The following is a 27,903-nucleotide window of genomic DNA, read 5'->3' as shown; positions in this document are numbered from 1 at the left end:
AAACCATACAGGGCATTTCTGTGGGGGCCCAGGAGCACAAATGAATGCTATATGCGGGTGATGTATTGATGCTCGTCAGTTCCACCGTTGCTTCGCTTAGTGGAATAGTTTTCTGTGATATCTAGATACAATATAAATTGGTCGGTCAGAAGTCCTACCATTATCAAAATGTTGCCCCTCTTCCCTGTTTGGTAAATGGAAATTCAAATACTTGAAAGATAAATTAAAATACTTGGGAATTCTGATTAAACCCTAGGATGGAAAAAAATGATGGACTCCCATTCAGAGATTACTATAGATCCAATTACAACCATTCAGAGATTACTATAGATCCAATTACAACCATTCAGAGATTACTATAGATCCAATTACAACCATCCAGAGATTACTATAGATCCAATTACAACCATTCAGAGATTACTATAGATCCAATTACAACCATTCAGAGATTACTATAGATCCAATTACAACCACTCAGAGATTACTATAGATCCAATTACAACCATTCAGAGATTACTATAGATCCAATTACAACCAATTTGCAAAACAGGAGTGAGCTAAATCTTTCAATCTGGGGGAAATCAGTGTAATAAAAATGGTACGTGCCCCACAAGTTAACTACTTGATGGCTATGATCCCTTTAGCAATTGAACATCTTTTTCTGCAAACTGAACAAATGTTTTTCACACTTTATTTGGGGGAGGGGGGACGGAAGGAGGGGGGACGACACCATGGCTAGCCCTCACTAAAGTACAAGGTCCAGTTAATAAAGGGGGTCTTAAATTGCCAAACTTGAAATATTATCATTTTGCCTTCTCTTTAACTCAAATAGCTTCTTTGAGAAAGACAGGGAATGAAAAACCACACTGGGTAAACATTGAAGCGATGATGCAAATATCCTTCCCAACAATTGATTACTTGGAACAGGAACAGCCTGAGCAAATGTGTTTGAATCCTGTTACAGCTCCTACTGTTTCAGGCTGGGCACAGACACATGTATTGTTCAAAGTCCATTGGAATGCATCAAGACTCCTATATGGAAAAATCATTCAGACAGGAGGTGAAAGTGGGAATAGGGGAAGCTGGCAATAAGAGGTATACATTATATTAAAGACTTATAAACAGAAAGAAATGCTGACACATCTGAATGAATACAAAATAAGTACAACATTCCCAGGCTGACTTCTGGAGGTACCTGCAGCTACGTCACTGCCTAAGGGGTTTGTTAGGGAGTGTTCTGACAGTGCCACAGGCTTCATCGGTAGTTACAGTTTTAAATCAGTGGATGCACAAGTCCCACCAAGCTTCTGGTATAGATTCCTTTTTAATAGATAACACAACCCAACCTCACTGGAGTCAGAGGGGTAGGGCTATACATAAGGAATAGTCTTGAAGCCCAGGTGTTAAATCTGGACAAAGAAAACAACGCTGAATCAATATGGGTCAGAATAAAGGACATAAATTCAAGACATAATAATTTGACTGACTACAGAGTAACCACACATGATTCAGACAGCTCTCTAAGTTCCCATATGCTCCAACACACACAGGGTGACTCATAATTTGCCTAGTCGGAGCATCGTGGAAACTGGAGGGTATGTGGAGGATGATACGCAAAGGAACATGTTTACAGAGACACGCTGTGATGCCGGGGGGGGGGGGGGGGGGGGCTACTCAATAAGTGTAATTTAAAACAACACAAAACAGCAATATTGTGTGAATTATGAATCGCCCTGTGTTTGGAAGACAGCTAGACACATATAAACAGGCAAACAAATAAAAAGACAACCCCTACTCACCAGGGGTCCTGGGCGACCGGTGAATCCCATTGGTCCAGGAGGGCCCGTCAGAGCCAGCTGTCAGGGGAGGGACAGGAAATGAAACGTTTAAAAAAAATATTTCCCTGCTGACCAACCCAGCCGCTGTAGTGCAGTAAAACTAGAAGAAGTGAACATTGAGCTAGTGCCTTCATCAGTGTAATGTGTGAGGCAGTAGCGGCTCCGGACTGTACGGAAGCGTCCTAGTGCCAATTAATTATTATTATTTTTTTTTAATCTCCTATGTAGGACTTTATATCTCCTACTTAGGACTTTATATATCCTAAGTTGGACTTAAAAAAAAAAAAAATTGGCGAAGAGACAATTTCGCAGCGACATGACCATACACACCAGAAGCGATGCAACAGGTTTGAAAAACGGGTACATATTCGTCAACGTGATGAGAAAATTATGACTGTCTTCTCTGATGAGAGAGCAACATACATGGCAATAAATCATACATACCAGGCTTATGTTCCTTGGAAATTGACTCCCATATATTATCTTTGAAATCTGTATCTTTATAATTGTGATGCCCTCTGTCATAAAGCTCAGGGTATTTTTTCAACGGCAAGTATTATTGTTTCCTCTGTCATTTTGGATACTGCTTCACCCTGCTGGACCGCGTGCATTGAAGCTGTTCTCTGATTGCTCAATGCTCTAGTTGACGCGCGTCCACCGATTCATTTTTATTTTCTCTGTCCTGTACAGTAGGTGGCGCTGTCCCCTGACCCGTACTCACCCTGGCCTGCTGCAGGATAGCCTGTGCCTGTGCCTCCTGAGCCGAAACAATGGGCCCCTTCTCCCCCGCACTCATCCCAAACCGGAACTGAGAGGAGAGGAGAGAGAGAGAGAGAGTAACACTGCAGCACAATCAAACATCAAACACACTGGATATTGATGTGCTAGGAGATGCACAAACACACTGGATATTGATGTGCTAGAGATGCACAAACACACTGGATATTGATGTGTTAGGAGACGCACAAACACACTGGATATTGATGTGTTAGGAGATGCACAAACACACTGGATATTGATGTGCTAGGAGATGCACAAACACACTGGATATTGATGTGTTAGGAGATGCACAAACACACTGGATATTGATGTGCTAGGAGATGCATAAACACACTGGATATTGATGTGTTAGGAGATGCACAAACACACTGGATATTGATGTGCTAGGAGATGCATAAACACACTGGATATTGATGTGCTAGGAGATGCACAAAGCAATTATTCCCTTATTGGGATGGAGCTCTCCACAGAAATCAGGTGCTGACAATCAGGCAAGGGTTACTGGTATCGATTAAGCAGATTTACCATTCAGAGCGAACCTAGTGAAGAAACAGCTGATTGGATTTGTGAGGATTGCTGCTTTTCTAAGACTCTACAGAGAACAGCAATCCACACAAGCCCAAGCAGCTGTTTCTTCACTTGATTTACTCTGAATGTAAATCAGTCCGATCGACAGCAATGACCCTCGTCTGTGGAGAGCTCAATCCAGACAATCGAATCATTGGCTCATGCAGCTTTACTGCTGTTATCAGCAAGCTCACACGACTCAGCTGTAAGAGATTGTGTGTGTGTGTGCGTGTGTGAGTGTGTGTGCGTGTGTGAGTGTGTGTGCGTGTGAGTGTGCATGTGCGTGTGTGAGTGTGTGTGCGTGTGTGAGTGTGTGTGCGTGCGTGTGTGTGTGTGAGTGTAGATCTGTGGTTCTCATGGGAGGTATGTGTGTAAAGTGTGTAGTGTGTAGCATGTGGAAGGGGTTTACTGCACACTCAGTTGATTTACTCATGGAGTTATGTGCACGTGCAGCATGTAGGTGTGTGTAGCGTGTTTATAGCATGTCTTAGCGTGTTACTCACAGGAAGCATGATGGAGCTGCCAGGGGGGCCAGGTAATCCGTCAGCACCAGGTAAGCCAGCTCGACCAGTGGGGCCCTGAGAGGAGGGGGAGTGTTAGAGGGAAACTGCAACACAGCTAGAGGTACAGGGGACCACAGAGCCCCAGGAATTAGACTGTGATATTACAGGAAGTAGACAACATTTTCACACAGGAAGTAGGTGATAATACAACAGTAATGCCACCAGTAATAGACTGTAGTCTTGTCCCAGGAAGTAGATTCTATTACCACAGGATATAGACAGTAATGCACAGGAAGTATGCAGTATTATTACAGGAAACTCCAGGAAGTACACTTAATGTAACAGGAAGTAAACTCTAGGAAATAGACAACTGTGTAACATGAAGTTAACAGAAATGAATGTCACAGGATATGAACAGTTGTTAAAGATGCTCCACAATACCCTGCAATACTCTGCTGTACTCTGCAATACTCTACACTACTCTGCTGTACTCTGCAATACTCTGCTATATGCAGGGGCTTGCCCAAGAGGGGGCAAGCAGGGGGCACTGGCCCCTCCAATAATCATCTCCAAAATACTGATTTCTGCTTATCAATGCGTTGTGTTTGCACTTTCTGTCACTGACGCTCACAAACTGAATGTATTTGCTCATAGCGTGCAGTTATGGACGCGCGTGGACTCGGTTTGCACACGTTCCCCCATAATGTGCAGTTAAGGACTGGCGCGTGTGTCCCCTTAATGTTTGAGTCCAGCTGCAACAGGACAATTAGTGGATAAACCGCACATTTTTTAAATGATGCTATTTTATGCTAGCACTTGTTTGCAGAGGCATGATTTAGCCAGTGCAGTAAGTGTCGTAGACAGCTGTTTAAAAGGTCTGTGCAGCCCGAGAACGGACGGAAAGTGAGTACTTTTTAAAAGCGGAATATTGTGCTGATTAACTGAATCTGCAAATACGAACATTAAGGACAAAAACACTGGAACATTGTATGTGCCTCGCACAGCCAGAATCCTACGTTTTTGAACCTTTGGAAGAGAAATATAAAGTCGATACCCTGCGCTTGATGCTGTAATAAGTGAGATCGACAGACAATTTAATCAGAAAAGTACAGAAACAGCCGACTCCAAGCCGCGTCCTAGCTTGAAAACTGTTACTATACTAAAGGGAAAGCACTTGTGAAGCTGAATCAAGCATTCCAATGCAGAGTTCTGAAATGCAGTGTGATTTATTCATGCACCACACTGAGACTGTTTTAACACTCGGGAATCGGACAATGCAATGTCTTTGTCAGAACTCATGAAGCTCTGTAAAGAACACGACCTGGACTTCTGTACCGTGATGTATTCCACCTACAGGTGCTTTGGGCTGTGCTACCTGTTACAGCTGCAACTGCAGAAAGATGTTTCAGTGATAAAAAGCTCCACATATGGACTTTCACTGAAATGGCGAGTGAGTGCTATGCTATTTATTTAACCATATCAACACACGCGCACTATATATATAGTTTAATCAGCCCCCCAATAGCAGTCACATGTGTATTCCTGCGCACGACCCTTACTGTGTGTGTTTCATAGTAATGGTGCGTGAAGCACTCACCCTCTCTCCTGGGTCGCCTAAAGAGCCTGGGGGTCCGGTGGAGCCAGGGGGGCCGGGGAGACCCTGAGAGAGGGAGGAGGAGGAGAGGAGAGAGACGAGAGGGGGAGAAAGGAGAGGGGCAGAGGAGAGGGGTATTAGTGAGATTAGCTGCACAAGTTGATTCATATTAAACAGCGATCAGCAGACTAACGACTCAAATTCTAAAGATAGGGATAATAGAATTGACTATGTAGTGTATCTTTTTTTTTTATTAAAATATTGATTTATGATAACATGTCCAGTCGCCTCTGCCTCTTATATCAGTTCATATGCGCAGTTAACCTTTGCAGTCGTCTTTTCCACTGACACTCTTATACCATAAGAGAGAGAGACAGGGTCGAGTTAAAATGATCCTGTGAGAAGAAGCAGACACTTACAGCTGGGCCTTCAGGTCCTGGGGGTCCTTCAATCAGCATGCCCTGGAGGAGAGGAGGGGAGAGCAGTTAGAGAGAGGGCTGTGAGATCAGTGACAGAGAAATGCAAAAGTGAACCAGCGTTCCAGTCTCACCCTCCCTCATGATCCTCAATACATGCACAGCAGTGCAATACATACACAAATCAGGAAGTAAATAAATAATGAAGACATTAGTTAATTAATTAATTAATTATTCAAGTCTGTAGTTCACAAGCCCTTTTTAAAATACTTTTTCAAAGTTTTTTTTGTAGTTTATTCTTATTTTTCAAAGCACTGTTTAATACAAGATAATGTTCATAATGCTGTTTAAAAAGCAGTCCTTATGAACAATACAGTGCTTAAAATGTAGTTTTCTTATGTGAACGCCCCCCTTAAATGGGGTGGAGATGGTACATTCCAACTGCGACAGTGGAGAAGAGCAGAAAGACTTAAGAAGAATTCAAATCTATTTTGAAGTAATAAAAATGTAATTCAACTCACAGGTTCCATCACAGCCGGCTCTCCCTTCTCTCCTTTCACTCCCCTCACGATGGCCTGCGGAAAACACACATGTAACCACAAATACGGACCAGTCAATAGAGAAGCACAGGTACCTGCCAATGCACAACCCGCCTACAAGTACCTGTCAGTCCCACACTCTCAAACCCTTACAAGCTCACAAAAGAACTCCAACTCCCAGAATCCTCAGTTCCTTCAGAATGATCCAATCAGATGAATCTGTGGAGATGTGCATTAAGACTCAAGTCTCATGCAATCTTGCCTTACCTCCTATGGGTTGTGAAGTTCATGACCCCCCCAGTTAAAAAAAGAAAGTATATTTTTTAAAAACAAAAATGATTTATATTTAAAAATGATTTATATTTAAAAAATATATTTCTCTGTTCTATCAAACATGATTAGTAATCTGTGGAGTAACTTCACACAGAAATCCTTTGGAGGAAGTGACCCTTGACTTCTGACCTATGAGGGATTGGCCTTTGTTTAACATCAAAAGGTCAATGACCCTCTGCTTGTCGGTAACCCTACATGGATCCCATCATGGACTCCTTCATTCACAGAACGAACTGCAATGTGTAGCATGACCAGCAGGTGGCGTTTGTGTATATATTAGTCTAATTATTGAATAAAACTGTGCAGTACTGTAACAGCCCCCCCTCAGTTCTAACACCCATACACTTATACAGAACATTAGGTGATACTGTATTTTGAGTGGCATAAGCAAGTATTTAGTTGCTATGCAATTGCACAGGTGTGGTTCGTTTCCATGTTAACAGACCATCAATAGAAATGCCATTGGACTGCTTGTGTGTGTTACACTATTACACTGCCATTGCAATGCTGAGCTCACATTCCTTATGGATGTTGAGCTGTGTTTATTATATTGCACATATGAAACAGCTTTGTAAACCAAGCTTATTGTAGTTTTGGAATCATGCTGTTATTGTGTCATTTGCACTTGGTTACATTCCCCAATGGCATGTCTATTGACTCTGCATTAACAGGGAACCGAGCTTCAATATGAGGGTCAAAGCTTATCAATTAAATAAAGCCTTACCAGATATTACACTCGTATAATTGAGCTGAACTGGGTACAAATTGTGGTTTGTTTTGGATTTAACTGTTAGTCCTTAACCGCCTGTCAGAATGATCTTTATCGGCTGCACCCCGAACTAACCATATACATATGTATATATACACCAACTCCCCCTTCTGAACAGGTAACTCACAGCAGCTCACTGAAATAATGAATATATCTTGAGAGAGAGAGAGAGAGAGAGAGAGAGAGAGAGAGAGAGAGAGAGAGAGAGAGAATGGTGTCGCTCATCAGGAAGTGATGTCAAAACATCAAGAGGAACTCACCACATACATAAATGGGGAAGTAAGGAGATGTGACCTCATGAAACAGAAAATGACACAAACTGACAGCCACCAAGGGGGCGGGTGACAATGACGAGACAGGAAATGACGACACGGACACAAGAAATGGAAAGGTGTGGAGAGTGCTGTGAGGACATTGCTGCATGTCGTGATGTCAGCTTGATTCTGCCTCATATCAATAAGACTGTCATTAAACTGAAAGGAATTAGGCAGGATATTCTATCATGACATCCATATGAATTTGTCTATCAGTGCAGCTGCATACATGAGTAGTACACAGTCTCTTATTGTCCAGAGCCCCTTTCACACTGGCACGCTCTAACCGGGTCAGACCCGGTGTCATGCGGGTCGGCTATGTGATTTCACACTGGCACGCTCTACCCGGGTCAGACCCGGTGTCATGAGGGTCGGGTTCGTGATTTCACACTGGCACGCTCTACCCGGGTCAGACCCGGTGTCATGCGGGTCGGCTATGTGATTTCACACTGGCACGCTCTACCCGGGTCAGACCCGGTGTCATGAGGGTCGGCTATGTGATTTCACACTGGCACGCTCTACCTGGGTCAGACCCGGTGTCATGAGGGTCGGGTTCGTGATTTCACACTGGCACGCTCTACCCGGGTCAGACCCGGTGTCATGCGGGTCGGCTATGTGATTTCACACTGGCACGCTCTACCCGGGTCAGACCCGGTGTCATGAGGGTCGGGTTCGTGATTTCACACTGGCACGCTCTACCCGGGTCAGACCCGGTGTCATGAGGGTCGGGTTCGTGATTTCACACTGGCACGCTCTACCCGGGTCAGAGCAGGGTCGACCTGGGTGACAGAAGCAGGTACCCAATGTTCACATGGCCACCCTTTCATCTGTTCATCTTCTCTGTATTGAATCGTCAGTCCAAATGTCGATTAGAGCAAATGCTTCTTCATCCCTGCTGCAGTCTGGCTCATGGAGTGTCTCAATCAACAGAAACATGGCTAAACAGAATAAACAGAAATGATCCTTGTGGAAGTGAAACCTTCACACAGGCATGGCTGTTTGTTACTGCGTTGGCTTATGGACACCCGTCATGCATTTTGTCTCGCTCGACCCGGGTCAGAGCGTGTCAACCCACATCCTGAGATGGGTCGTTGCCGACCCGGGTCAATCCAGATACAACCCCGGAATGTGGTTTCACACTACGCAGGACTGTGATCCAGGCAGCCAGAACCCGGGTCAATCCAGGTACAACCCCGGAATGTGGTTTCACACTACACAGGACTGTGATCCAGGCAGCCAGAACCCGGGTCAATCCAGATACAACCCCGGAACGTGGTTTCACTCTACGCAGGACTGTGATCCAGGCAGCCAGAACCCGGGTCAATCCAGATACAACCCCGGAACGTGGTTTCACTCTACGCAGGACTGTGATCCAGGCAGCCAGAAACCGGGTCAATCCAGGTACAACCCCGGAACGTGGTTCCACACTACGCAGGACTGTGATCCAGGCAGCCAGAACCCGGGTCAATCCAGGTACAACCCCGGAACGTGGTTTCACACTACGCAGGACTGTGATCCAGGCAGCCAGGGCTGGAGCGCCAGTGTGAACAGGGCTTTAGTCATGTTAAAGTGGTTCTGTGTTAACTACAAACACTATATTCTCAGTCTGTCAGTCTATTACCATCAGTCTGGATTGTACCTGAGTATCTCAGTGTGCGTGTGTCTCAGTGTGTGTGTGTGTCTCAGTGTTTCAGTGTGTCTCAGTGTTTCAGAGTGTCTCAGTGTTTCAGAGTGTCTCAGTGTGTGTGTGTGTCAGTGTGTGTGTGTGTCAGTGTTTCAGAGTGTCTCAGTGTGTGTGTGTCAGTGTGTGTGTGTGTCAGTGTTTCAGAGTGTCTCAGTGTGTGTGTGTGTTAGTGTGTGTGTGTCGCAGTGTTTCAGAGTGTCTCAGTGTGTGTCTCAGTGTTTCAGAGTGTCTCAGTGTGTGTGTGTGTCTCAGTGTGTGTGTGTCTCGGTGTATCACTGTCTCAGTGTGTGTGTGTCTCAGTGTTTCAATGTGTCTCGGTGTGTGTGCGTCTCAGTGTTTCAGTGTCTTTTAATGTGTGTATGTCTCAGTGTTTCAGTGTGTCTCAGTGTGTGTGTCTCAGTGTTTCAGTGTGTCTCTCTGTGTCTCAGTGTGTGTCTTAGTGTGTGTCTATGTGTGTGTGTATTGGTGTCTCAGTCTGTGTGTGTTAGTGTGTCTCAATGGGTGTGTCTCAATGGGTGTGTCTCAGTGTTTCTCAGTATCTCAGTATCTGAGTGTGTATCAGTATTTCAACGTGTGCGTGTGTCTCTCTCCATGCGTGTGCGTTTAGAATGTGTCCCCGGTTCCTCCCCACTTCCTGTCACTTACACCTCCTTCCTCTGTCTCTGCAGAGAGGGCGGGGCCTATCTGGGCAGGGTTGTTGTCATGGGCAGGGCCGTAGTCTTTGAAGTCCTTGTAGGAGTAATCGTACTCTGTGGCCCCGGGGCCCGCCTCGGCCTCACTGTCCCCTGTCACATACTCCTCTGTGAAGAGCTCCTCAGCAGGGGCCTCAGAACCAACCTTCACCTCCTCCTCCTGAGACAGGGGGGACAGGGGAAAGAGGGGGACATGGGGAGAGGGGGGGAGCGGGGGAGAAAGACAGTGGGGAGAGTGAGGCGGGGAGATGGGGGCGATAGGAGAGAGATGGGGATGGGGAGAGAGCGGAGAGAGGCAGGGAGAGAGGAGAGGGGGAAGGGGTTGGAGAGAAAGGAGTGAGGGAGGGGGTGGGAGAGAGAGAGTGGGAGAGAGAGGAAAGAGGGGGTGGGAGAGAGGGGAGAGGAAAGGGATTGGAGAGGGAGAGAGGGGGATAAGGGGAGAGAGGAGAGGGGAGAGGGAGGGGGTAGGAGAGGAGACAGGAGAGAGTGGGGAGAGGTGGGAGGGAGAGAGGGGAGATGGAGGGGGTAGGAGAGGAGACAGGAGAGAGTTGGGAGAGGTGGGAGGGAGAGAGGAGAGGGGAGAGGGAGGGGGTAGGAGAGGAGAAGGGAGAGAGTTGGGAAAGGTGGGAGGGAGAGAGGAGAGAGGAGAGAGGGAGGGGGTAGGAGAGGAGACAGGAGAGAGTGGGGAGAGGTAGGAGGGAGAGAGGAGAGAGGCACAGAGTTGAGCCTTACCTTACACACACACATACACACACAGTGCTGTGTCCCCAGTGAAGAGACCTTGTCCAGCACGGCCCCTCTCTCAGGGTGCATTGGGATTGGAGTCTTTGCCTGTTGTTTTGCTTCCCTCTGTTTTTAACTAAAGCCAACGCCATCAACGCCGCTTTACTAAAACCAGAGGAGCGCTTCAGTGCGATCAGGCCCTTCATTCTGAGATCCAGCTGAAGTGTTGGTTATTATAACCAAGCATTGGCAGATTCTAACACAGAGGGATACTAACTCCTTAGCACTGATTTTTAAATCCAATTTTTTTTATTATTATATCAAACAAAAATCAATATTAAATTATTATTATTATTATTATAGACTAGTCAAAATCGGTTTGATAGCTAGTAAATTAATAATACACCCTTAGTTTTTGATTGTTATAACCAATGTTAGTCTTGTATCCATTTAGTTATGCTATTCTGCCATACTTGATTTCTCTAACCAGACACATCAGCCTTGATCACTATAACCAAACCCTCTTCTGATTCTTATATCCACAGGATATTTCAGAACAGAATGTCTTCACTAAGAAAAGGGAGCGCGATCACGCCTTGTAGCCGATGCCAATGTGTTCATGGGTTTGGAATCAGCTGTTCAATACTTACTGAAGGGAGCCGCTGCTTCTTCTTAATGGTTCCCTTGTCTTCTACGATGCCATACTCATTCTGATTGGCTCTTATTCCAGTCACTCAGACGCTGTGTTTGTTGTTTTTTGTAAGTTAAGATGTTTTGACTGCGAGTCCAGGAGCTGCACTTCTAGCTGTCCGCCGCAGACATGTGTAGCACAGGCTGGATCAGCACCATCTAGTAATCTGACACTTTGCAACTGTCCTTTGCACTAGATGTCGCTTCGTAATATAAAGTGATTTTGGCTGATCTAGCTTGAGTTACACACGTCTATGGTAGACAACCATAACTGAAGAGCAGCTCCTGAACTCACAGCCAAAGCAACGCAGACTGAGAGAGTCTTTCACAAAAAACACAACATTGAATTGATCGCAATTAGAAGCACTCAGAATGATTGAAACATCAGCTGGGGGGGCAGTTAAACTCTGTTGTTCTCTGTGTTGAAATGAGCGAGTTGTTCTCTGTGTTGAAATGAGCGAGTTGTTCTCAGTGTTGAAATGAGAGAGTTGTTCTCAGTGCTGAAATGCAGCTGCTAGTTTTAGAACAAATTTATCAACAGATTTGCACCAGATCTCTTTGCCTACCTGTGCAGTTCACAGAGAACAGCTCCTTGAAGATGTATGACTCAGGGCTGCCAATACCAATAGCAACGTTACTCTTCTAACTAAATGTGATCTGATGTGAGGAATCCCAGCCAAGGACTGTGCGTGCAGCAATCTGAGCAGTCAGCAAGTACAACCAGAAGGAAGTGACAGCTCCCAGCAGTGCTAGCAGGAGCAGTGAGGGGGGCAGGAGCTGTACTTCTTAATGCAGGCAGATTTGACTGGATTTTCTCACACAGCAGGTCACAGATTATTTAAAAAAGATTCAGTGCTGACTAATGCAAACTGGAAACTTCACTTCAATAAAACTTCATCTCAAATACTTAAAGTAATAAAAATATATATAACAATAAAATCAGAAAGTTAGGTAAGAGTTTTAGCACAACAATATAGTATTATTAATACTAATAGAATTATTATTATCATTATTATTTGGGTTTTTAATAGAACATGCCAGCACACAGCTTCCCAAACCAGACCAAACATCTGCTTTACCTGCCATTAATATTCTTTCATGCCAAGATTGCAATACCTAGAGCATCCTGCAGAGGGACTAAAGGGGAGAGTCACGGCTGTCCTCTCTCTTCCCCTCTCTCCTGCCTCTCCCTCTTCCTCTTCCTCTCTATCTCTATCTATCTCCTCCTCGCCCTCTCCTTCTATCTCGCTTCCTCAGTCTTCCTCAATGTCATACAGTCGTATTCTCTCTCTCTCTCTCTCTCTCTCTCTCCCCACCCCCAAACCCCTGCATTGATATTGATACATATAATGCATTTTACCAGGCTTGAAGGAGTTTAATAGAAAGTGTAAAAGCCGAGTTTGGCTCTGTGGTTTGGTTTGGTAGCGGAGCTCGGAAGGAGACAGAAACAAAAAACTAAACGATAGCAAGAGCAGCCCCACCACACCTGATAAATCTATAGAGTCGACTGTGAACCCAGGAATCAATAACTGCTTAAGAAATCAACTTGGTCAGAAATAATGTGTTCTTCTTCTCTGAACATCATAATTTCATTTATTTTGTGTGATTTTTCTTACTCAGGCTTTTCTTACATCCACTAGGGGCAGAGTGTTGTAGTGGTTGTTTTTCTCCTTGTAAACAATAGGAGTTAATAAGTCTTTGAATATATTGACCTCTGTGTCTCTTTTCAATATATATATCCTTCCTGTTTCTTTCAATTGAAATCAAGCCTCCTCCCTCTCTGATGATGTCATGCACATGCTGGCCGGTCACATGCCCGGTTACCTCAGCGATAGGGGGCGGGCCTGTCTCCCCCTGTCCAATGAGCTCCTGTCCTGCCTCAGGCTCCTCCTCTGGGTAGGGGGTGCGGTCTGCCTCAGAGGGGGTGTGACCTGCCACTGTGTGGGTGGTGCTTACATCCTGAGTAACGGGGGAGTGGGCGGGGCCAGGAGAGAGATAAGCGTTAGTGTTAGTGAGAGTTAGAGAGGATTTCCTCGTTAAATTATCAGTTTTCATGTAATAAAGTGATGTTTGAAACCAAGTCGAGGAAATCCGTCTTTAACATGAAGCTGAAATATTAAAGAGGACATCAGATTGCATTTTCAGATTGTTTCATTTTTTTGATGTTTGTAATCCTTATTCAATACAACTCTTTTGTATTTTTTTGATCAGTCTGTGTTGCTCTGACTGTGAGTTCAGGAGCTGCTCCTCAGTTCTAGTCAAGTTTCCTTTTGTTTTGCTGGCAATACACTAGCTGTGCACTAGATGGCGCTGGCACTTACTGATATACAGATCTCGTCTTACACATGTCCTGAAGAACTGAAGTGAGCTCCAGAGCACACAGTCAAAGCAGCACAGACTGTGCTTGAGTATCTGCAGTACAAGACACAGCATGACTACAAACAGCATGAGAAGGTGAAAGCTATGAAAATGAAACCCGAAGTGTCCTGCTCTTTAATTCTGTTGCTGCTCTCGGATCATGTTGGCCCCTCATTGTCAGCACGGGTTGAGGGGACCAAACAGGATCCCAGCATTTCAAACTATCAGAATTCACAATGGTGTGGAATTGCCTTCTCATTTTTACATTTCATTTTTGTTAAGCTGAACAGCTAAACAAGTCTTAACAAAAAAAACTGAAGGAGTGAATGAGGCGTAGACAGGGATGGAGGGAGTGAGTGAGGGGTGAGAGAAGAGAGAGCGAGAGAGAGAGACTTCTTGTGCCTCACAGAAAAAATAAATCAAATACAATCTGGTTTTGCATAACTTGTGGCAAACTCAAAACTCTGTTACCTCTCCTGTATGATCAGTGTTCTCATTCTCTAGTGCTTAGATTGCTATCTGTTAGCTCTCCTGTATGATCAGTGATCTCATTCTCTAGCGCTTAGATTGCTATCTGTTAGCTCTCCTGTATGATCAGCGTTCTCATTCTCTAGTGCTTAGATTGCTATCTGTTAGCTCTCCTGTATGATCAGTGTTCTCATTCTCTAGCACTTAGATTGCTATCTGTTAGCTCTCCTGTATGATCAGTGTTCTCATTCTCTAGTGCTTAGATTGCTATCTGTTAGCTCTCCTGTATGATCAGCGTTCTCATTCTCTAGTGCTTAGATTGCTATCTGTTAGCTCTCCTGTATGATCAGTGTTCTCATTCTCTAGTGCTTAGATTGCTATCTGTTAGCTCTCCTGTATGATCAGTGTTCTCATTCTCTAGTGCTTAGATTGCTATCTGTTAGCTCTCCTGTATGATCAGTGTTCTCATTCTCTAGTGCTTAGATTGCTATCTGTTAGCTCTCCTGTATGATCAGTGATCTCATTCTCTAGCACTTAGATTGGTATCTGTTAGCTCTCCTGTATGATCAGTGTTCTCATTCTCTAGTGCTTAGATTGCTATCTGTTAGCTCTCCTGTATGATCAGTGTTCTCATTCTCTAGCACTTAGATTGCTATCTGTTAGCTCTCCTGTATGATCAATGTTCTCATTCTCTAGTGCTTAGATTGCTATCTGTTACCTCTCCTGTAAGATCAGTGTTCTCATTCTCTAGCGCTTAGATTGCTATCTGTTAGCTCTCCTGTAAGATCAGTGTTCTCATTCTCTAGTGCTTAGATTGCTATCTGTTAGCTCTCCTGTATGATCAGTGTTCTCATTCTCTAGTGCTTAGATTGCTATCTGTTAGCTCTCCTGTAAGATCAGTGTTCTCATTCTCTAGCGCTTAGATTGCTATCTGTTAGCTCTCCTGTATGATCAGTGTTCTCATTCTCTAGCGCTTAGATTGCTATCTGTTAGCTCTCCTGTATGATCAGTGTTCTCATTCTCTAGTGCTTAGATTGCTATCTGTTAGCTCTCCTGTATGATCAGTGTTCTCATTCTCTAGTGCTTAGATTGCTATCTGTTAGCTCTCCTGTATGATCAGTGTTCTCATTCTCTAGTGCTTAGATTGCTATCTGTTAGCTCTCCTGTATGATCAGCGTTCTCATTCTCTAGTGCTTAGATTGCTATCTGTTAGCTCTCCTGTATGATCAGCGTTCTCATTCTCTAGCGCTTAGATTGCTATGAATGAAATAAACTCCACATGTAAGATGAACTCTAATCTTATCCATTAATCTTGTTTACAGAGCTTACCACAATAACCTGGGAATAGTATTCAATTGTTTTTTTGGCTTTTGTAAAATACCATTAGAAAATGCAGTAGAGAAAGTGTAGTGTGTAGTGAGTATACTACCAGTATACCGCAAGACAAGTCAATACACCCAACATGCCAACGCCATAGAGGGACTGTTATCAGCTGCTATGGCGCTTGCTGTTGCTATAGCGCTGCTATAATTTAGATTTGAATCTGTCTTGAGCATTGTCATACTGTAGTATAGTGTTTCTTCACACAGTACACAAGGAGATCTGTTCTGATAAAGGGTTTGGAAAGAGAGGTTGCTGTAAGCCTGTGTTTAAGTTGATTTTCTGTTTGTGTGGGTGTTTATATTGGGGGGGGGGGGGGGGGGTAATTATCGCAGATGCTTGTCATTCCCGTGGGGGGCGGGGGGGAGGGTGATACACACATTCACACACTTTCCATGAGATTCAATTGGAATTCAGGCTCTGCAATACTTACCACAGCTTTTAAAATGTACCACATGATAAATAAACACTGAGATCAATGTGACTCAGGGTCTCGCTGGTTATGCAGTGTTTCGGCAGTAAATAATAATAGTTATTCACATTAGTTTTGTTATTTGATCATTTTTAAAAGCCGCTAGAAGTATGGCAGCGCTGTAATTCCAGTTGAATCTTCCTGTTGGAAATGATTGTTTGGGTCTAATTCACAAAGCTGTAACTACTAGAGTTATTTCAAGAATGTTTCTTTTTTTTATTATAAAGACTGCTGGGTCTGAATCCAGTTTGATGTTCATGAAAGTGTTCTGGAACGTTCTAGAACAGTTCTGTGAATGTCATACTATATTTTATTCCTAAAAACAGACTTTGAAAAAAAAAACATTCTTTAAATAAGTCCTGAGTTCCAGCTTTGTGAACTGGGCTCAGATTCTCAGAGCTTTCTGCTCTAAATTTGCACTCTGACAAATTGTGTTCCTGAAAGGAAAACATAATAGAGAGCAGTAGCAGTATTCTCTTCAGTCATCTATTCTGCACTCTTCAGTCATCTATTCTGCACTCATCTATTCTTCACTCATCTGCACTCATCTGTTCTTCACTCATCTGCACTCATCTGTTCTTCACTCATCTGCACTCATCTGTTCTGCACTCATCTATTCTTCCTCTTGTTTCGATTCACTTTGTAAATCATTGTGTTAATTGAATGCAGTGCTGTGTCTTCAGTAGAGCTTGCAGAACCATGTCTAAACTACATCAGAACATCTGAGAGTAACCATTAGCCTGCCCCCTAGTGGATATAAGAACTGCACAAATGTAAAACTCAGGGGCAGAGTATTGCAGGGGAGGGGCAGGTTAATAATTGTTCCACTCTGGTGTAGAGTTTAGACAGGATTCTGACAGCTCTACTGGGGCCACAGGATTTGCTTTAAACTTTATAGGAAGTCCCCAGGATATGCTGACTGAAAGAGATTTACAAAGCGAATCTGAAGAAGACATTAGTGACAACGAGGGTGAAACTCACAAGGGTATCATAATGCTCTTGAAGAACCTGAGCCCCTGCAATTCAACCGCTCTGCAATTCAACCGCACTGCAATTCAACTGCACTGCAATTCAACCGCACTGCAATTCAACCTCACTGCAATTCAACCGCACTGCAATTCAACTGCACTGCAATTCAACCGCTCTGCAATTCAACCGCACTGCAATTCAACCGCACTGCAATTCAACCTCACTGCAATTCAACCGCACTGCAATTCAACCTCACTGCAATTCAACCGCACTGCAATTCAACCACACTGCAATTCAACCGCACTGCAATTCAACCTCACTGCAATTCAACCGCACTGCAATTCAACTTCTCTTCCGTTTTATAAGTCAGAGTGTTGGAGTATAAGGCTTGGTGAGTTCTCGAGTGAGAGTTTCAGCTCCTCCTCCTCCTCTGTACTGCACTGGATTTTGCTCTTTCAGGGCAGGGGGGAGGTGCTGAGAGATCTGGATAAGGAAGGGCTCTTGTTTCTACCTGTTGATAGCTGTTGCCGGGTGTCTTCTTGGTTTTGCCGGTGGTGGCAGCGGCGGCTGCGACTGCACTTTTTTTGACCGGCGCTTTGCTGACCGTGTTTTTCACCGCGGCTACCTTGGCTTTGGGGGTCTTTGCTGCCGCGGTTTTAACCGGGGTGGCAGCGGCAGGCTTGGGGGGGACTTTTTTAGAGGGGGGCGCCTTGCCGTCGTTGCTGACATTTTTGTTTTTCGGGGGAGTCTTTGCGTTGCCGTTGGACGCGGCCGGTTTGGGTTTGGCTTTGACCGCGTCCTTGTGGCTGACTGCAGCTTTGCTTTTCTTCTGGGAGGACGAGAGGAAGGAAGGAAGAAATCGACGGGAGGGAGGGAGGGGTGATGGACAGATTGATTGATAGATAGGCATTTGGATGGATAGAGAGAGACAAGAGGGAGAGAGGGAGAGAGAGACATCATGATGAGTATGGATGGTGGAATATGACAATGGGGATGAGTATGGATGGGTGGAATATGACAATGGGGAGCTGGTATTATAAGGGACACGGTGGTCCGATTAGGCAACTTGGCTCTTGCATTAGTGATGGAGCGTGCAATGGGGGCGCACAGCCGTGTGCTTTTAATAGGACTGACATTCTGGAATTGCTTGGCAAATTAATTGTATCAATTAATGCTGATAATTACGTAAAGGTATGTGATTGCATTTCAATTTGATACAGGGGGATCAATATCAGTCTTCTTAACTGATGTGTTCTTCGTGTTCGTCGTCACATCCTGGGGACTTAAAACTGGACAGCACCCCTGTGGCCTCAGTAGAGCTCTCAGAATCATATCTAACTTTAAGGTACATCAGAGTGTTACTGTAACCTGACCCCCTGCGACACTCTGCACACCAGTGTTTCCTACTGATGTGTTTCTTACAGCCACTAGGGGGCAGAGTGTTGCAGGGGCCAGTTAATAGTGGCAACAAACCAGTGTGCCTGATGTGGATTTTAGACATGATTCTAGAGCTCTATTGAGGATGTGACGACAGATATACAAGTGAATCTGAAGAAGATGAATACTGATATTGATTTCACACCTCTACCCTCTTTAACAATGTAGGTCATTTTTTTTGGCAAACCCATTCTGTTATGAATTGATGTTTTCGGAGGACCCCATTTGCGTGCCGCACTAATGCAAGACCTGGACTCAAACAGCGGGGCGCTGCATTGAAGACAGGAGTGTGACCCTGAACGATAGAGCGTCGATGAAATGATGGCTGAATAAGTGAGAGACTGAGAGAGGGAGGGGGTACCTCACCTAAACACAAAACCACCCCAAAACCAAATAGAAACTCTAATCTCTATTCACATAACAGAGCTGCTTAAAGTAGAAAGATATTCATAAAACGCTGGTCTGCTTGACTCAGTTTCTTCTAGTTTCAATAAGGCACTGTCTGCTTGACTTCATCTATTTGGCTCTCCTCTCTCTCCCCTCTCCTCTCTCCTGGATTACCTGCTTCGGCTGTTTAGTCGCCGTCTCTGCTCGGTCGGGACTCTCTGAGGTCTCATCGTAATAGGGATCCTCATAATAATCCGTCTCTTCATCATAGTACTGCAGGAAGCGAGAGGGCGTGCGAGGGGAGCGCAGACACACACACACAAGAGAGAGAGACAGAGAGAGAGAGAGAGAGAGAGAGAGAGAGACAGAGACTCAAAATTAAGAGATACGTTTTTTAAAGTTTTCTTTGCCTTTTGTGTTGGATACAAAAGACTCCGAAAAGGAAATAAAATCTCTTAATTTTTTAATCCATCGTACACAAACACTCACACACACACACACACACACACACACACACTCTTACACATACACACAAACACTCACACTCTTACACAAACACTCACACACACTCACACACACAAACACTCACACACACAAACACTCACACTCTCTCTCACACACACACATATACACACACTCACACACACACACACTCACACAAACACTCACACACACACACACACACAAACACACACAAACACAAACACGCACACACAGTCTTGTGTAGATGGAGTTTCAAATATTCAGGATTTCAGCCAGAAAGAGATATCTGTGTTCATCATCTGCTATAAATGCAGAAGGGTGTGAGCAGAGAAAGGGCGCATGAAAGCCTAACTGCGTTGATTTTAAAGATGAACACAGTTTCATTAAGCAGCAGGTTGATGCACAGATTCAGTCATATTCATCTATAAAATAAAACTGAATTCTGATGTTTTAACCGTCTTACAAAACCAAATGACTTGTAAGAGCTCTATAGGGTTTGTGTGTCAGGGTCTTATAAGATTTGGAGGGTAGCATAAGAAAAACAGGACAACTCACCATACTGAGCAGAACAAGAGCTGAATAGTCTTATAAGAAATTCCATAGGACACAGTCCCTGTAGCCAGTGAAAGGGGTTCTTACAAGACATTTCAGAGGAGAAGCTGTAAGGGGTTTGTAAGCAGGGATAAAGCAGACCCCTATTCACAAGGACTGACAGAGGAATTTGCTCAGCTGGGAAGTATCCCCTCATCTTACTGAGATCATCTTCTTCCTCTTCTGCTCACATTCACTCGTTGGGTAGTTTTCTGTTTCAGTCTCACATCCTGGAGACTTTTTATACAAAGTTTAAAGCACCCCTGTGTGTGCACTAGAGCTCTCGGAAAAATGTCTAATCCCCAAGTACACCAGAGTGCAACCATGAACCTGCCCCCCCTGCAACACTCAGCCCCCTAGTGGATGTTCTGTGCTAGTTCTCACTGATGTATTTCTGACATCCACTAAAGCCCGCCGCACACAGCCCGACTCAAGCCGTCCCGACTCATCTCATCTCAACTGACCGCACACAGTCTGGATGTATCGTATCAGTGTGCGTGCCCTAAAACCAAGATTATCCAGTCGGGATGTCTTCAGATTTGAAGATTGAACATGTTGAATCTTTTTCAGACGCAGTTTCGTTCAGATGTCATCAGTCTGCCTGTGTGCAGCGGTTGCCGACCAAGACTGACTGAGACCGATTAGTCATAAGAGTGTCAAGTGACGTAGCTTGTCATGTGACTTGTCATACAAGATGGCGGAATATTGACAGCTTTAGTTCCACAGGTAAAAATACATTAGTCTTGAATTGCTCCGAGTGTCCCGAATTCAAAAATACCAGATGTGCACATTTGAATAGTTTTTATAGGCATTTACTAATCAAAGGTAAATTATCAATTTACCTTTTTATTATCAATCTACTGACAGCCTATGTTTTCTTACTGCGCTAAAACAGAAGTAACCAGTGCGTCGATCTCCAATAGGTCACAGATCACAAGCCCCTAGATCCACACGCTGAGGAAAAAACGCCAGTCAAATAAAAATCAACAGGTTGGATTTTATTTATCACAGGCTAAAGTGTAGTAGACAAACTATACAAAAAGTCAAACACTGCCTGAAACGTTTGTACGGTGTAAATGGTCAATAGCTTCTTTTGGTTGCCTCGTGGTGCTGTCTCTGACGTCTAATCAGCATACGATGCCATGCATAATATGAGGGTCGCTATGTTGGGCTAAGTTAATACAAAAATGTGTACAGGGCAGTATTAATTAAATCTGCATACATAGTAAATCACTCTAGTTGTAGTCAGTAATTCAGTCTTAGCAGTGTGCGACACCCAGTCAGGAAAAACTCAACTGTGACATCAAACCAAAACTGAGCACAACTGATCGCAGAATCTGTGCAAACTCAGATGAGAGGAGTCGGGACGGCTTGAGTCAGGCTGTGTGCGGTGGGCTTAAGAGGCAGAGTGTTTGAGGCGGGACTGCTTAGTAAAGAGTATACTATATTTGGAGGGTAGACATGATTTCGAGAGCTCTATTGAGACCAGGATGACTGAAACAGATCGACAAGTCAAATAACATCAGTTAAGAGAACTCTGATACCTCACACCCATACCAAGTTCCTCTCTTAAAGAATGCTGCTTTTAAATTCTGGTGTGTTAAATGACATAGTTACGTGTACTTTGTGAATATACAGAAATGTTCAGAACTGTTCTAGACTGTTGTTCTAGCAGTCTAGAACAGTTTCATGAATTGCAAACTGTATTTCATTTAAGAAAATAGAGTTTGAAAACAACACTCTTTAAACTCAAAGTCCATGCTGTACCAGTGGGTCATGTGATTGTATCCCTGCTTGTTACACCACTGGAACAATCCGTCTGGTTGCCTGGCAACCTCAGGGAGAAATGCAACTTCCTCCCTCCCAGGGGGTGGAGCCAACTGGAAATGCATCATGGGAGTGGTACCTCCACCACCTACCCATGATGCACTCAGGCTGGAGGAAGTTAAGCTCAGATTTTTGTACTTTGATGAATTATTTCCTGCTCACAAGATTCAAATCCACACTGCTGACTGTGAGTCCTGTGCTATACACTAGGGGGCAGTGTCCCAAATGATCTAACTGCGTTTACACACTAGGGGCAGGATAACAATTATGATGTGGCTTTTGTTGATAGCATAGTCAGTATACATTTCTCTACGACATGCTACACTTATCCATTGTAAAATGAATTCTAACATAGTCTGAGGCTTTGAAACTGCAGTTACAATATAATTCTAGTACAGTCTAGTCTGGGGATCTCAAACTGCAGTTACAGTGTACCGATGTTTCTGCGGTGGTGTCAGGATAGGGGTCACATTGTTTGTGTAAAATGCAGAACAAATACTGCAGCCAGTCATGCTGCCTGGTGGGAGGAGGGACTGCGGGCTGACACTGCACCTGCACTCATTTGAATGTTTTGCCTTTTTTTGAGAAGGGGTACGATTATCTGTTGAGGGACCACCGGTCTTCAAAGACAAGGGAAGGGGGTGTATCCTAACCTCAGTAAGGGGGTACCCCAGCCTCATTTCGAGGGTACATAAGGCTCAGTAAAGGGGTACACTAGCTTTGTTAAGGGGGCACCCTGGCTTCAGTAAGGCTCACTATGGGGTTCTGTTACTCACGTAGTCTTTAGCCTCCTGTGCTTGCGGGATGTCGGGCAGCGCAGTGTCGCAGTCAGGGCTGTAGTGCTCACAGTAATCATATGCAGCCTGGGGGTTCGAGGCGATCAGGAGCTGCTGGATATCACCCTGTGAGAGAGAGAAGAAAGGAGAGGGGAGAGGAGAGAGGGGACAGGGAGGAGATTTTTTTTTAATTAGACAGGTTCATTTTATGTTATTTTATTAATCCCCCCAAGGAAAGATCATATCCTAGCTAAAGTGCAATACTACTCATTAAGTTTCATGTATGTACTGTCTAACTGAAGTAATGTTTAGACTAACTACACACCCCTGTGAGTTTAACAAATAAAACCCACATTCCTCCATAATTAAGATAAGAACACAGTATCTTATGACCTGCAGTCTCCTCATTGGACGTGCAGAGCAGAGGCTTGTAGTGTTATTCTTGATACATACATTTGGTAAGTACTTAAATACATTATGTACATTAAGAGAGCCTGATAGCGAGACACACAGCAGTGTTCCTGGTCTGCTTCAGACACAGACACACACACACACACGCACACACGCACACGTACACACACACACGCGCGTACACACACACACGCATTCACGCACACACGCACACACACATGCACTCACACACGCACACACATACATACACACACGCATGCACTCACACGCACTGTGAGAGAAAACTCCTAGGGGGTCGAGGACAGTATTAATGGTGTAGGGGTATTGGAGTAGGGGTAGGGTGGTAGGGGTATTGGAGTAGAGGGTAGGATGTTAGGAGTACTGGAGTAGGGGTAGGGTGGTAGGGGTATGATTATTGTTCAGGGTGATGGGTGAAGTGTTTATGGAGTAGAGGGTAGAGTGTGTGTAGGGTGTAGGAATTAAGGGTTCACAGTGCAGGGTGTAGGGTTTAGTGTGGAGTGTGTTAGGGGATAGTGTTTGTGATGCACGGCTATTGTAATAGGGGGTAGGATGTAGGGGTAAGTCTTGGATATAGAGTTTAAGGTGGGGGGTGCAGGATGCAGGATGTAGGGTGTAGAATACAGGGTGCAATGTACAGGGTGCAGTATGTAGTGTGCAGTGTGTCGTGTGCAGGGTGCAGTGTTCAGGGTGCAGTGCTCAGGGTGCAGGGTGCAGTGTGTATTGTGCAGTGTTCAGGGTGCAGGGTGCAGTGTTCAGGGTGCAGTGTGTAGTGTTCAGGGTGCAGGGTGCAGTGTTCAGGGTGCAGTGTGTAGTGTGCAGTGTGCAGTGTGCAGGGTGCAGTGCTCAGGGTGCAGTGTGTATTGTGCAGTGTTCAGGGTGCAGTGTGTAGTGTTCAGGGTGCAGGGTGCAGTGTGTAGTGTTAAGTGCTCAGGGTGCAGTGTGTATTGTGCAGTGTTCAGGGTGCAGGGTTCAGGCTGCAGTGTGTAGGGTGCAAGGTGTCTCACCTCAAACACCTCCTCATCCAGGATCCTGCTGCCGAATACCACGATGCCCTTGGTGTCAATGCTGGGCTTGTCGCTGCGGGGGAGGGGCTTGGTGATGCGCTTCTTACAGTCCAGGATGAGTGTCACGTCCTTCTTCTGCACACTGAGAGCCACACGGTGCCACCTGCAGCATGGGAGGAGGAACAGCATGGTGGGACAGGGACCAGCAGATAGAGAGAGAGGGGAAGACACACAAACAAACACACTCTCTCACTCTCTCATACAGACAGGGTATTGCTGGGTGTTTATGGTATTTGTGGGTAGTATATCTCGCTCTCATTGTCTCTCACACACACAGAGACAGGTAGAGTACTGCTCTTGCTCTTGGTGAGCACAGTGACTTGCTGTTGGCCAAGTTCACTCCACTGAACAGGGGTCTCTCTCGCACACACACTTACAAAGTATTACTCGGGGCTCTGGTGTATCAGTATTGCTCAGGGCTCTGGTGTATCAGTATTGCTCAGGGCTCTGGTGTATCAGTATTGCTCAGGGCTCTGGTATTGCTCAGGGCTCTGGTGTATCAGTATTGCTCAGCGCTGTGGTGTATCAGTATTGCTCAGGGCTCTGGTATTGCTCAGGGCTCTGGTGTATCAGTATTGCTCAGGGCTCTGGTATTGCTCAGGGCTCTGGTGTATCGGTATTGCTCAGCGCTCTGGTGTATCAGTATTGCTCAGGGCTCTGGTATTGCTCAGGGCTCTGGTGTATCAGTATTGCTCAGCGCTGTGGTGTATCAGTATTGCTCAGGGCTCTGGTATTGCTCAGGGCTCTGGTGTATCAGTATTGCTCAGGGCTCTGGTGTATCGGTATTGCTCAGGGCTCTGGTGTATCAGCATTGCTCGGGGCTCTGGTGTATCAGTATTGCTCAGGGCTCTGGTATTGCTCAGGGCTCTGGTGTATCAGTATTGCGCAGGGCTCTGGTGTATCAGTATTGCTCAGGGTTCTGCTGTATAAGTATTGCTCAGGGCTCTGGTGTATCAGTATTGCTCAGGGCTCTGGTGTATCAGTATTGCTCAGGGCTCTGGTGTATCAGCATTGCTTAGTGCTCTGGTGTATCAGTATTGCTCAGGGCTCTGGTGTATCAGCATTGCTCAGGGCTGTGGTATTGCTCAGGGCTCTGGTGTATCAGTATTGCTCAGGGCTCTGGTGTATCAGTATTGCTCAGGGCTCTGGTATTGCTCAGGGCTCTGGTGTATCAGTATTGCTCAGGGCTCTGGTATTGCTTAGTGCTCTGGTGTATCAGTATTGCTCAGGGCTCTGGTATATCAGTATTGCTCAGGGCTCTGGTGTATCAGTATTGCTCAGGGCTCTGGTGTATCAGTATTGCTCAGCACTCTGGTGTATCAGTAATGCTCAGCGCTCTGGTGTATCAGTATTGCTCAGGGCTCTGGTATTGCTCAGGCCCTGGTGTATCAGTATTGCTCAGGGCTCTGGTGTATCAGTATTGCTCAGCACTCTGGTGTATCAGTAATGCTCAGCGCTCTGGTGTATCAGTATTGCTCAGGGCTCTGGTATTGCTCAGGCCCTGGTGTATCAGTATTGCTCAGGGCTCTGGTATATCAGTATTGCTCAGCACTCTGGTGTATCAGTATTGCTCAGCGCTCTGGTGTATCAGTATTGCTCAGGGCTCTGGTATTGCTCAGGGCTCTGGTGTATCAGTATTGCTCAGGGCTCTGGTGTATCAGTATTGCTCAGGGTTCTGCTATATAAGTATTGCTCAGGGCTCTGGTGTATCAGTATTGCTCAGGGCTCTGCTATATCAGTATTTTTCAGGGTTCTGGTTTTGCTCAGCGCTCTGGTGTATCAGTATTGCTCAGGGCTCTGGTGTATCAGTATTGCTCAGGGCTCTGGTGTATCAGTATTGCTCAGGGCTCTGGTGTATCAGTATTGCTCAGGCTCTGGTGTATCCGTAGGCTCTGGTATTGCTCAGGGCTCTGGTGTATCAGTATTGCTCAGTGCTCTGGTATATCAGTATTGCTCAGGGATCTGGTATTGCTCAGCGCTCTGGTGTATCAGTATTGCTCAGGGCTCTGGTATTGCTCAGGGCTCTGATGTATCTGTATTGCTCAGTGCTCTGGTGTATCAGTATTGCTCAGGGCTCTGGTGTATCAGTATTGCTCAGGGCTCTGGTATTGCTCAGCGCTCTGGTGTATCAGTATTGCTCAGTGCTCTGGTATATCAGTATTGCTCAGGGCTCTGGTATATCAGTATTGCTCAGGGCTCTGGTATTGCTCAGCGCTCTGGTGTATCAGTATTGCTCAGGGCTCTGGTATTGCTCAGCGCTCTGGTGTATCAGTATTGCTCAGGGCTCTGGTACTGACTTGCCGTCGGCCAGGTTGATCCCTCTGAAGAGTGGATAGTCCTCGGGCGCTGGTTTCCCGCTCTCGTCCTCGTACAGGAAGACAGGGGACCGGCCCAGCTCCACGCCCAGCTGCTGCACCCCCTGCCCGTTGTACACTGAGAGCAGGAACGCCTGCAGCCCCGCCCTCGCCTTCACCAGAGCCATGATCGAGAAGTTCTCCGGGAACTGACCTGCACAGAGAGACAGGAGTGAGAACTACAGAGAGAGGGACAGGGGTGAGAACTACATAACTACAGAGAGAGAGTGAGAGAGAGAGAGAGAGAGAGAGAGAGAGAGATAGAGACAGAAGTGAGAACTGCAGAACTACAGCGAGACAGAAGTGAGAACTACAGAACTACAAAGAGAGAGACAGAAGTGAGAACTACACAGAGATAGGAGTGAGAACTACAGAACTACACAGAGACGCAGGGATACAGAGGGGTTACTACAGAATTACACTGTAACTACATTGTAACTACAATACAAGCACAAAACAGCTGCAAAATGGAGATTAGAACATAACTACACTAACTACAGCAGAAGTACACTTATAATTACAATAAAACTACTACAGAACTACACTGAAACTACAACAGCATTTCAGATGAACTAGACTAGGATGACCTGCAAGAGCATCAACACAGGGGTGTCATGAGAGCAGCTGAACTGCACTAGACTACACTAACACCGTGCTGTGGAAGTGACTGATGCACAAATGTGTTATTGCAAAGTGAAAGTCTGGGAAGACTCAAGCCCAGCATCTGAAGCTTCAAACCCAGGTTCTGAAGACCCAAGCCCAAGTCTATGTGCTGAGGTCTCTGAAGTCACTGAAGTTTAGTTCCTGTTTGATGATGCAAACTGTCGCGAGTGACCCTAAAACCTCTCCTCCCTTGTACAAGATACTTACACCCTTTGAGTCGCAGGTGTATGCGGCAGAGCTGTATGGCTCTTCAATAGAACCATCTTTGTTTCTGTGGGGTTTCCCCACTGATGATGCAGATGAGAATGCAAAGATGGGAGACAATGCAAAGATGGGAATCCTGACTGACTGAGGCGTTGAATCTTTTAATTATTGGGTAAGCATTATATTTAGCTTTTTGTATCTCATATACTGGAGTGTGGGATAAGGTGTAGGGTTTTTATTTCACTTAGTTATAGGGAGCTGGCATATTTAAGATTTAGTTGTGGACACTATAGAACACTATAGAAAAACATATTTGTAACCATTTTGTTATATAAAGATGATGCTGTAACAGACACTGGATTGCCCATATTGTCTGTGAGCTAGGATCCGATGTGGCCTACATTAAATAAACCGAGTGTGTGATTTTTCTTGATTACTTAAAAATTGTCTGAATGTACTAATATCTGTAAGTCAGTGCACGAACAATCCACTTACAGGAGTCCAAAACATGTCTGTGTCCTCCTTAAACATCCCTATGTCTTCCTTAAACATGCATGTGTCCTCCTTAAACATCCCTGTGTCCTCCTTAAACATGT

General features: G+C 45.1%; 1 protein-coding gene across 11 annotated transcripts in view; it reads right to left on the bottom strand.

The window, feature by feature from the left end:
- LOC117971446 (collagen alpha-1(XI) chain-like) overlaps window positions 1-27,903 on the bottom strand; it is a 157,943-nt gene that overhangs the window by 107,469 nt on the left and 22,571 nt on the right. For 2 of the 11 annotated variants that reach the window (XM_059010456.1, XM_059010457.1), the window contains exons 3-15: window positions 26,384-26,594; window positions 24,027-24,189; window positions 22,591-22,716; window positions 19,088-19,186; window positions 17,601-17,918; window positions 13,267-13,401; window positions 9,983-10,189; window positions 6,220-6,273; window positions 5,702-5,743; window positions 5,286-5,348; window positions 3,689-3,763; window positions 2,560-2,646; window positions 1,800-1,856 (exon numbers count right to left, since the gene is read on the bottom strand). In XM_059010456.1, the coding sequence (XP_058866439.1) occupies window positions 1,800-1,856; window positions 2,560-2,646; window positions 3,689-3,763; window positions 5,286-5,348; window positions 5,702-5,743; window positions 6,220-6,273; window positions 9,983-10,189; window positions 13,267-13,401; window positions 17,601-17,918; window positions 19,088-19,186; window positions 22,591-22,716; window positions 24,027-24,189; window positions 26,384-26,594 (1,637 nt within the window). The remainder of the gene's footprint in view (window positions 1-1,799; window positions 1,857-2,559; window positions 2,647-3,688; window positions 3,764-5,285; window positions 5,349-5,701; window positions 5,744-6,219; window positions 6,274-9,982; window positions 10,190-13,266; window positions 13,402-17,600; window positions 17,919-19,087; window positions 19,187-22,590; window positions 22,717-24,026; window positions 24,190-26,383; window positions 26,595-27,903) is intronic. The other 9 variants (XM_059010460.1, XM_059010459.1, XM_059010461.1 and 6 more) reach the window with 9 other exon arrangements.

Source organism: Acipenser ruthenus, chromosome 41 (genome assembly GCF_902713425.1).
Source record: "Acipenser ruthenus chromosome 41, fAciRut3.2 maternal haplotype, whole genome shotgun sequence".
NCBI lineage: Eukaryota > Metazoa > Chordata > Actinopteri > Acipenseriformes > Acipenseridae > Acipenser > Acipenser ruthenus.
The sequence above is the reverse complement of the archived record's forward strand: the minus strand, read 5'-3'. Positions and strand labels throughout refer to the sequence as shown.